This window comes from Branchiostoma floridae, chromosome 11 (genome assembly GCF_000003815.2).
Source record: "Branchiostoma floridae strain S238N-H82 chromosome 11, Bfl_VNyyK, whole genome shotgun sequence".
NCBI lineage: Eukaryota > Metazoa > Chordata > Leptocardii > Amphioxiformes > Branchiostomatidae > Branchiostoma > Branchiostoma floridae.
The window spans coordinates 21,077,822-21,089,383 of NC_049989.1; the positions used below are offsets into that span (position 1 = coordinate 21,077,822).

At 44.2% G+C, this 11,562-nt stretch overlaps 1 protein-coding gene across 1 annotated transcript; it reads left to right on the plus strand.

The window, feature by feature from the left end:
• The first annotated feature begins 736 nt into the window (after positions 1 to 736).
• Positions 737 to 7,462, plus strand: LOC118425371 (NLR family CARD domain-containing protein 4-like). Its single transcript, XM_035834179.1, has 4 exons — positions 737 to 782; positions 2,752 to 3,009; positions 3,925 to 3,981; positions 4,335 to 7,462. Exons 1-4 carry the CDS (start codon positions 737 to 739, stop codon positions 7,460 to 7,462), a joined length of 3,489 nt encoding a protein of 1,162 aa, XP_035690072.1.
• The last annotated feature ends 4,100 nt before the right edge of the window (positions 7,463 to 11,562 follow it).

An 11,562-nucleotide genomic window follows, 5' to 3' on the forward strand; every position in this document is an offset into this window, starting at 1 on the left:
TAATATCTTGTGTTCTAGACAGGCTGTGGTCCTGAGCAGGGCTTAGAGATCTTGTGACAAATTTTGACGGGCGCTGATTTCTGACAAGTCACTGAAGATTTCTGACCCATCAATGATGTACCAGCTTGTTAATAATAATAGTAATTGACTAGGGCAGTATGGTTGGATTTCAGCCCCCTAGTGTCTTTAACTGGACATGCGAGAGCTGGTTTTGTATCTGAGTTCGAAAGACTCGAAGAGAAGAAGTCAAGAAGGGGTTGACAAATTTTGAAATTTTTTGACATCTTGGTAACCAAGATAAAGAGTGGTTGATAAGATTTGACAGTTATTATTAATCATTGTAACCCCACATCTTTCAGTGGGAAGAATGATACTTTGGACAAAGGTTTATTGCACAACTGTCTGTTTAATGTGCTGTTAACACATACCTGACACACACCTGTCTGTTTCAGGTACTGTTAACACATACCTGACACACACCTGTCTGTTTCAGGTACTGTTAACACATACCTGACACACACCTGTCTGTTTCAGGTGCTGTTGCCACATACCTGACACACACCTGTCTGTTTCAGGTGCTCTTACCACATACCTGACACACACCTGTCTGTTTCAGGTGCTCTTACCACATACCTAACACACACCTGTCTGTTTCAGGTGCTGTTGTCACATACCTGACACACACCTGTCTGTTTCAGGTGCTGTTACCACATACCTGACACTTGAATGAGTCATCATGGCTGAGGTACAAGGTGCAGCTAGTTACCCAGGTGAAACTGCAGGTGAGAAATGTTACAAGTACATTGTTTTAAAGGTAAAATGTAGATTGTAGTGAAGATATTCTCTTCTGACGCAAATGGAAGCAAGTCTGTGTTTGGAAGAAACAACATTAAAAGTCTGGCCTCCATGTTTAGTCTTGTTTTATATTAACACACATAATCTCATTTTGGGAACTTATTGTCCAAATCATTGCAGTGTTTATTGAATAAGCTCTTGATACTTAAGAATTTGAATCCTTTTCTCTGGGTATACACGTATGTAGGTTCCCCCCAACCCTGTACCAGCCAGCTGAAGAGGAAGCAGAGGCGGCGGCACCAAATTTCGTTTGGGGGGGCGAACTTTTACTGACAGAATTGTACGGACATGTAGCGCCGAAGGCGCTACCCGTCGCGCCGGAGGCGCGACCATCCTAGGGGGGTCCGGGGGCATGCTCCCCCGGGAAAATTTGAAATCTTGACCCTCTAAAACGCCATTTCTTACGTTTTGACGAGCATATTTTGCTGCCAGACTAAGCTAAATTTGATGACAATTCTGTTAGAAAGACACATGGTTTTAGCGAGGGCGATGCCCCCAAAATATATTCACGATTCCGAGTGTCGGAGGTGCAAGCTGTCGCAAGGTTGGTCTGGGAAAATTTCAAAATCTGTACCCTCTGAAACGCCATTTTCTGTATTTTGGGGGACAAATTTTGCTGAGGGACTATGCTAAATCTAATGTCATTTTTGTGAATGAAAGAGATGTTTGAGGGCAATGACCCACGCCTCAAAAATTTTCACCATGTCGTTGTGAGCGCCGGAGGCACAAGTCATCGCTAGGGAGGTCCGGACAAAATTTTGAAATCTTGACCGCCTAAAACGTCATTTCCTGCATTTGAGTCCCACATTCTGCTTGTAAACCAAGTATAGTACGATAGTAAAATTTCTATTAGTTAAAAAGGTTTTTAAGAGCGACGCTCCCGCAACATATTGTCCTGCGCCGACATGGCCAAAGACGCGAGCCGTCACAAGGGAACACTGGCGAAATTTTGAAATCGGGACTCTCTGAAACGTCATTTCTTGCGTTTTCAGGCGTAAATTTTCCCATTAGACTAGCTTGATTTAATGAAATTTCCATCATCAAAAAAATACACAAGGTTTCAGCTTGATTTTCTGGGGGGGGCGACGCCCCCCCAACATATTTTTCGGGGGGGCAGCCGCCCCCCCTGCCCCCCCGGTGCCGCCGCCACTGGGAAGGGGGAGGATGGAGAAGAGTTTGCTGGGAAGAGGAAACCAGCTGCTCGTAGAGAGGAGGGGTCACCAGTGGGAGGTGAGATGTTCCTTAGAAAATAATTATGATGATGTGGTACAATGTAGGCTAGGGGTGGGCACCGGTACAGAAAATTCTAAAACCTAAACCTGGACCTTATAGTTTGTGAATGGGTGATACTAAAAACAATGGTTCATTTCGCTACAAAGGAATCTGGTGATTTATCTTCACGTAAATAATGCTAACTGCCTCTGTTAAGTTAGACCCAGTTTGAATGTAGGAACTTGATAACATGACTATAAACTCTCCTCTTCTTCCCCTTTACTATTTTCTTGGACCTATAAGCCTCAAAACACGTGAACACCTTCCGCCGTAGTGTCCGCATAGTCTGTTTATTTTCCAATCGGTCCAACATCCGGTCTACTGAATTTTTTCCGGCCCTTTTTTTTCCAGACCGGTCTAACAAGAAAAATGGTACCCGGCTCTAATGTAGGCTCATTTCTAATTTGGGGTCAAAATACCTCCTGCACATATACATGACATTGTACATGTAAGTTAGTTAGTGCACCTAGTAAAATTGGAGTTCTGTCAGATATTTCTGATGTCCTGTATCAGGGTTAGAGTTAGGGTCTGTAACAGCAGAGGCAAGAAACAAGCAATACAGGGAGAATTTTAAAATTGGGAATGGTCGGTAAAGTAACGCTTATTTTCTCTGTTGCTTTGCAGGTGTTCGTAAGTATTTCTATTACACCAAGGAAAAGGTGAGCTCAGACTGGAAGGACCTGGCCTTCCATCTTGGGTTTGAACAACCCGACATCGACAACATCGAAGGGAGAAACCGAGATGACAAGTCTCGCTGTATGGACCTGTTGGAGGAATGGCTGAAGCGTAACGGAGAGAGAGCCACCATAGAGGTCCTGATGGAGGCTCTGTCTGAGTCAAACCTGCAGAGTGTTGTGGATGGTCTGAGGAGGAAACTTCAAGGTAAGAAGTGTGCTATTCTGTACTCTCTACGTTGATCTCTTCCTGATATATCAGGGTTGGACAAGTCCACTAGCCCTATTGTCCAGGACAAGTGAAAGTGCTGTTCGGGCAAGTGTATGACCTACCCCACTTGCCCGATCAGGCAAGTAAGATTTTTCCATTGATTGAGTGCAATTTTGATATACTTGTTACATTTTACAGTCATGACATCAAGCAATGGTCAACAGAGAATTCCATTGCTGGAAGTGAAAATGCATATACTAATAACTGTGACATTTGAATTTTGGGCAAGGGAAAAACTGGTTTGGGCAAGTAAATTTTTTATGTACTTGCCCGATAGGACAAGTGAATTTTAGAAAACTTGTCCAACCCTGTATATTCCCAATTTTTTCCATTTTAATGGCCCATGTTTTTATACAGTTGACGTAAAAGTTACGAGTACTCATCACGGTTCTTTTCGTCCTGACACTCTGTTCACCAGCATGGACCCGTCTACACCTTCTGTACAGAAAATTATTTTTCTTGCTTGTGTAACAATAGGACAGCCAAACTGACCATGCCAAACTGCTCTGAGCCTTTTGGCATAACAGTTTAGCATCTGGGTTTGTGATCTGGCGGCCCAGGGTAGGCTCGGGTTAGAATCCCGGAAGCCAGCGGACTGTTTCTGCTCCTTTCTTACACTTGTCTTATCATTACTTTAAGGGGTTATAAAACAAACTGGCAGAAGTAAATATAGCACAAAAAATGTAAAAATCAGATCATAATTAAAGACTTTAGCCAAATCCAAAATCTTCTGGTCTAATTGAGATATGTTTCATATTTGAAGAGTGACATCATTCAAACTATTGTCAAACATTTTGTTTGATATGCATGCATGTTCAGAAAAATTTGTTACTCTTTTCTTTTCTCTTACAGACATGCCCTCTCCAGTTCCAGTTCCAGTTGGAGCTCCAGGAACAGACTCTTCTTCAGGTGGGAATTTTCAGAATTCAAATCAGGAATAATGGGAAATTTCATCTAAGATCATTTTGCCAGGCTTAGTTTTGTGATGTACAGTTTAATTTTAGATGTAATGATATGTATGCTAGATAACTATTATCCAGACCAAGTCCTAATGCTGTAATGGAAGACAATGGCTTGTGAGCTTTTTAAATGTATCAGTACCACTAATCTGTACTGCAGAGTGAGGAAACTTCCAAAAAGTTGTGTCCAGCTAACCTCTAACCTCTGATATATAATGATGATGTCTTTGCACTTTGTCTAGTTTAGCTATAGGTTCTTTCTAAGTTTAGGTTTGAACTCTGAAAGTGTCCCTTATGTTCCAGAAGTGCTCCAGACATCTATGAAGAAATACTATGAGTTGAAACTGTCTCACTTTAAGCCTCTGATCTGGAATGACAACTTCACACTTGCCCTCAGTGATATCTTCACCCAGTTGGAGTTCATACAAAAAAGTGAAAAACAGCTCAAAACAACAAAAAAATCCAAAAGGTCAGAATCAGACTTGAAAGAAGAAAGGAAAAAACTGAAGTCATTAGAGGACTTGTTCGACCCAGATGTCACAGGACTGTCCACAGCACCAAGGTGCATTCTGATTGAGGGTGAAGCCGGAGGGGGGAAGACAACGTTTCTGTCCAAAGAAGCCCTAGATGCCGTCTCACAGAAAACACAGCTGGGCAGACAACACAACACTGTCCTTTTTATCCGACTCCGGGAGGTGAGAGAGGGGGAGACCATAGAGGAGATGGTGTGGGACCAGTGTGTTCCCCAAAGAAAAGATGTAACCATAGAGTCCATTGAAACAATCCTAGAGCAAAACGAATCCCGTGTGCTGTTCCTCCTAGATGGGTATGATGAGCTGCGGCCTGAGGCCAGGACAGCCGGGCAGGCCATTCCCAAACTGCTGTCTGGCAAGTTGTACCCCAACAGCACAATTGTGATCACCTCCCGACCCTCAGCAGGAGTGCAGCAGCACACCCGGCCAGACTGTCATGTGCACATCATGGGCTTCTCCCCTGAACATATGGTGAAATATGTGAGGAAATATTTCTTCATCACAGAAAGTGCTGAGCTGGCAGAAGAGTTCATCAGGCAGCATTTCACAGTCTATAACTATGACAGTGATAATGATGATGATGAGGATGATAGACTCAGTAGTATATCAGACTCATCTACTGAAACTAAAAGTCATGATAATGTTGAGGACGAGGAAGAGAATGAGGATGAATTCAGCGATGAATCAGACTCATCTACTGAAAGTCATGATAATGAGGAGGTAAAGGTAGAAAGTACAGCATCTTCACTACATGTAGTTCTGAAAGATAATAAACTTTTCAATAATATAATCCAGACCCCACTATTCCTGCTATTAGTCTGTCTGCTGTGGGAGGAGGACCAAGAGATGGTGTCTACTGGAACAATGACGGGGCTGTACGACAACCTGCTGACCTGTCTGGTTAGAAAGTACTGTAAGCGGGAAGGAGTGGACATGCCAACAGAAGGGCTGCCTACAGAGGTTGCTGAGTCATTACTGCAGTTTGGCAAGTTAGCGCTAGAGGCACTGCTGAGGAATGAGACCCTGCTTGACCTTACAGAAGTAGAGAGAGAAAAGGTGTATTGTGAGCTGTTGCTAAAGCTTGGTGTGGTCTCCTTGGAGGTTTCTTTCTCTAAATTACATCCCAGGAATCAACTGAACTTTTCCCATAAGACCATGCAAGAGTTCCTGGCCGGACGATATGTTGCTCATGCTCTGGTGAACCAAGACATTGTAGAGCTGCTGCAGCTCACCTCCATAACCAAGGCACTTGAACTCAGTAACCTGCTTCAGTTCACGTGTGGCTGTGACTCACGGGCAGCACAAGCTGTGATGGAGGAACTGAGCAAGATCAGTAAGAAGGAGTTTTCACATTTACGACTAGATAACTTTCAGAATAAACGTCACAAGGTAGTACCTGTAGAGCCAGAGATTAAAGAATCAGTTAAAACTTACAGGAGGTTCATGTTGCTCGGTTTGGATGTTCTGAATGAAAGAAAAGAGCCAGGCGTACTGCAGGCTGTCAGCAGAGCCCTGCCAGTTGTCATCATGGACCTCCGAAGTCTCAGGAAACAACATGCTGCTTTGAAGTATTACTTAGAAAATATCCAGTCATCACATCTACCTGATAGAATGATTCTAGACTCATCTTATGTTGATGTTTCAGAAGCTCTTCAGTACCTGGAACAGCTTGTCACTTCCCCCATCCCTGGCTTAAAAGTAGACCTAAGACTGGATGATGTTACATTTGACTCACCGGTACCTGATGAGACAGTTCAGCACCTACAGCAGTGCCTCCCTGGACTTAGAGTGGACTTGAAACCAACAGAACAGTTTGACTCACCTGATGAGACAGCCAGGCTGGTTTCAGTTCTGAAGGATGTTCCTGGTCTGAGGGTGCTGGATCTGGCGTGGACATACCTAACACCATCATCACTCAAGCCACTTGTGCAGGGGTTCAGCCACATGTCTCTGTTAGAGGAGTTGGATCTTAGCCGGAACCCTGACCTTGGTGATGCTGGGATGGAAGTTCTGCAGTTTGGGCTGTCCAGTGTTCCACACCTGGCTATACTCGTTCTTGAGTTAGTCTGCATGACAGCTGTGGGCATGTCATCCCTGGTTCCCTACATGCACCACCTAGTGGGACTGAGAGAACTGGATATAAGTTATAATTATATCGGTGACACTGGGCTGGAATCTCTCACCACTGTCCTCCCCATCTTCACAGACATGCAGGTGTTGGTCCTGTGTAACATCGATATCAGCCCCACAGGCATGCGCACACTGGTCCCTGCACTGTGCCAGCTAACCAGACTGATCAAACTGGACATTAGTGAGAATGCCATAGGAGACCCCGGGCTGGAATTCTTGGCTGCTATCCTCCACCGCCTCACAGCCATGAAGGTGTTGGTTCTTAGACAGACAGGTATCAGTGACAGGGGAATATCATCCCTGATCAAAGCTCTGCCTCACCTGGTGCAATTACAGGTGTTGGATGTGAGTTTTAATAACATAGGAGACTCAGGGATTGTCTCACTGGTGGAAACACTCTGCCAGCCCAGCAGTTTGGACATGAAACAAAACCCACCTGGTGACAAGAGTCTGACCACAGCCCCTCACTATAACACCACACTACAGGAGCTGTACATCGGGGGGAATAGGAAAGTAACAGGAGCCGGACTGGAGAGAATCACACAGCTCATCAGTGCACTGCCGGCACTGACCAGACTGGGAATGTCTGGTTACTGGAACACACCTGCACACCTGTCTGACAGCGCTGCCATGGCTCTGGCCGAGGCTCTACCCAGACTCCCTGCCCTGGAGCGACTGGACCTGGAGTACATCTCCATGGAGCCTGCAGGGTTCCGGGCTGTGGTGCAGGCTGCTGAGGAACACCCGACACTGGAGATGCTTTTGTGAGTTATATTGGTTATCCAATAGGCCTACTGTACTGAACTGTATTATAGGATACGTACTGTACTCCAGGATCTTAAAATTGCTCTAATATTAAGGATGTGGGTTAAAGTGGTTATCCTATAAGCATTAATGGATTCTATAATTTGATGGAAGTTTAGGTGATAAGATGTGTGAATTGACTTTTTCATTACATTTAAAACTGTGCTATGTGTACTATTAATTTTCAATACCTTATACATGTAGATACACACCTTTTTGGTACCTGACTTTATTAATGAATGTACCAATTTTGAGAGTGCATTATTAACATATGGTTTATAAATCTGTTTATTAGTAGTTTTACTCCCACATTTTTCAGTTAATGCCATGACAACATGTAGCATTTGATGGGATTAAGCACTTCCTTTCTAAGTGTGGGAATCTTTAAGTAATAAACTTCTATGAGTGGGATTGACTTTTCCATTACATTCAAGACTGTAACATGTTACTGTTTGTACTAATAAATCTACCTAGATACACACTTGTTCTGGTACACATACTTCAATAAGGAATGTACCAATATTCAGTGTGTATTAACTTATACTTATACTGTATGGCACCAAGTGGTTTATAAATCTGTTTATCAGGAGTTTTACTCCCACATTCTGCAGTTAATGCTATAACAACATGTAGCATTTGATGTAACTAAAGGATCTCCTTCCTTTCGGCTCCCATACACAGCTACATTAGGCGTCTAGTTCCTGAGGGAGCGGACACCACAGCCAGCTGCCTGGTGCTGTCCCCCCTCTGAGTCCCCAACATGCCGACCTGTTCTGTACATTGTCTCAGCTGAGGTCAGCATTCTGTATTTGTTTGGTTAAAGATGATGATGATGATTTGTTTGGTTAAAGTAATGTTACAGACATGCTTATCAAACTAAATTTTGTTGCCATTTTGAGAGCTTCTGGATATAATGTAAAACTTCTATCAATATTAAAGCCCAAGTGCCAAAGTTAAAGAATTATTTTGAAATAAACATGAGTAATTAAAATAAATTGTGTTCATTAGAGAAATCAGAATAGATTTCTTTCCCGACACAGCATTTTCTAGTTTTTAAAATGCCAGAACATTGTTTTGCTTTCAGTAGATGACCACTTGCAATGATGTATGTTTAACTGGAGTTCTTAACTTACAATTTACAATGTTTTTATTTAATGGACATTGCAGTAAAACCTTGATGCAGGTGTACCTACAAGATTGTTTGTTACAGGTGTAGCTGTCCCGACAGGTGCCCTCCAGTCTGGACCCCTGTGTAAGTACACCAGCAGGTGTAAGGTGTGGGGACCACAGGTGTGCTTACGGGTGTGTTTGCTACAGGTGTGGCTGTCCCACAGGTGCCCTCCAGTCTGGACCCCCTGTGTACGTACACCAGCAGGTGTAAGGTGTGGGGACCACAGGTGCGCTAACAGGTGTGTTTGTTACAGGTGTGGCTGTCCCGACAGGTGCCCTCCAGTCTGGACCCCCTGTGTAAGTACACCAGCAGGTGTAAGGTGTGGGGACCACAGGTGTGTTTGTTACAGGTGTGGCTGTCCCAACAGGTGCCCTCTAGTCTGGACCCCCTGTGTAAGTACACCAGCAGGTGTAAGGTGTGGGGACCACAGGTGTGCTAACAGGTGTGTTTGTTACAGGTGTGGTTGTTCTGAAAGGTTGAAAGCCAGGCCATCAGTCAAAAATCATCACCCCAACATCTGCTTGGAGGCCGTATCCAAAACCCTGTGACAACTCAACTCTTCATCTGCTTATTGTTTGATGCACATCTGGACTCCAGACAACAAATGATATAACAAGAACTTAAGTTCTATACAAGGATATATGGTCTATGATGAAGGGACAATAATGACAGCTATCAACAAGCAAATAAACTAGCAAATAAAAAAGTCTAATTATATGTCACAATTAGAATTTTTAATTTTGATAGCACTCTTTATTTTCTTGAATCTAACAGTGCCTCTGGAACAAGAAACCGTGAGTTTGATTCCAGCTGTGTTGCTAACCCAACATTCACGCAACTGGATAGGGTCACAGTCCTTAGGACGGGGCGCTAAACCATGGTCCACTTTTCATTGTGCTTGTCTAAAATAGCTAGGGGAATTTCCCCGTAGAATGAACCTGTAAATAATGTACATAGTGTCTGTCTTCTCTGTCATGACAAGTGGAAGAATAGCCCTTCAGTGAAGTAAACTGGTTCGAGAGCACTATGATACCATATAAAAGTTGCTGTACTTTTGTTTTAAAAAGGCTTTTGTTCTATGTTCATTCATCATTTACTCTAACTTAATTATTACAACAGGCACCAGGCCAAGGAAAACTAAAACATAACAAATAGGCATATTCGGCCAGAATGTACAAACTATAGGTAAAAGTTATCTTTTCCCTAAAAATAAAAATTACATCTGTAACAGTTCAATAACAGTCAGTAGTATATCCAAAACTGGACATACGAGAAAAGTTGAAATGTGTTGGTTCAAACTTCCACAACATATACTTATGGCTTTGACTCCTTAGTACTTGTACAAATAAAAATGAGATTATCCATGTAAGCCTACAGATGTAGAAATAAACAATTCCTATGGAGGAGTATCATTTTCCCTATTTGAAGAAATTTGACTATGTATCATCCAGGACACTTTACGGTCTGGTTGTATCATTACATGTATCTATAAGATATTGCGACAAAATTAAACATCTTATGTTTCTGACAATGCACAAGTATTCGCTGTCATTTCTTGGTTTGTCATCATGGTTCTGTATCATATTACATTACATGTAACTGATTGGTAGCAGCATTTTGTGGTGACCTCATATTTCATCCATCAGCCTCGAAGGCCACCGAAGTAGTCTGGAAATAGAAGAAGGAAAGAAGTTGGTGAAAAGACTGCTGCACAGTGGAGCATGCTATAATCTGATGTATCACTATGATTGCAGTGTTAACTAGAAGTTTAGACATCTTAATTTTAGATTAGGTCACAGACGTTCCTCATAAAGGACCTACAAAATCTGTACAATTGCTTCAACCCGACCTTTTAAATGTGAACACTCTACTCCCATCCCTTGGATGTATGTCATCTATGAAAGAACCCCCAAACCCATACATTGGTGTCATCTCTGTTAAAATCTCCTATAGGCCCTTGCACCAGTCTCATCTCTGTCGGAACCCCCTAGGCCCTTTCACGAGTCTCAAATGTGTCATGTTCTAGACCCTTAAGCTTGCAATGATGTGATGTCAATGTGTAAGGTGCGAGGAGAATGAACTGACCTGTGAAGAAGTCCCTGACCTGTCCCACGACGGTGGCGGACTCGCGCCAGGCGGAGAGGTCCATCTGCGGGATGGAGGCGCAGGAGACCCGCCGGTTCCCCGGGCCGGGCAGCTCGAACACGTGCCGCTGCATGGAGCTCGTGTCGTCCGTGTTGTCGCACAGGACCCGCGCTAGCGTCACCTTACGGACCTCACCCAGCTGGCCTGGAGAGAAACCAGGAATGAATGAAGGAATAAATGAAGGCCGGGCAGCTCGAACACGTGCCGCTGCATGGAGCTCGTGTCGTCCGTGTTGTCGCTCAGGACCCGCGCTAGCGTCACCTTACGGACCTCACCCAGCTGGCCTGGAGAGACCAGGAATGAAGGAATAAATGAAGGAATAAAGGAATAAATGAAGGCCGGGCAGCTCGAACACGTGCCGCTGCATGGAGCTCGTGTCGTCCGTGTTGTCGCACAGGACCCGCGCTAGCGTCACCTTACGGACCTCACCCAGCTGGCCTGGAGAGAAACCAGGAATGAAGGAATAAATGAAGGAATAAATGAAGGCCGGGCAGCTCGAACACGTGCCGCTGCATGGAGCTCGTGTCGTCCGTGTTGTCGCACAGGACCCGCGCTAGCGTCACCTTACGGACCTCACCCAGCTGGTCTGGAGAGAAACCAGGAATGAAGGAATGAATGAAGGCCGGGTAGCTCGAACACGTGCCGCTGCATGGAGCTCGTGTCGTCCATGTTGTCGCACAGGACCCGCGCTAGCGTCACCTTACGGACCTCACCCAGCTGGTCCGGAGAGGAACCAGGAATGAAGGAA

Excerpts from the sequence above, each read along its gene's own strand:
- LOC118425371 (XM_035834179.1), top strand. The coding sequence starts at position 737 with ATGGCTGAGGTACAAGGTGCAGCTAGTTACCCAGGTGAAACTGCAG. Across the intron at positions 3,010-3,924 it reads TCTGAGGAGGAAACTTCAAG|ACATGCCCTCTCCAGTTCCA; the intron begins GTAAGAAGTGTG and ends TTTCTCTTACAG. Across the intron at positions 3,982-4,334 it reads AGGAACAGACTCTTCTTCAG|AAGTGCTCCAGACATCTATG; the intron begins GTGGGAATTTTC and ends CTTATGTTCCAG.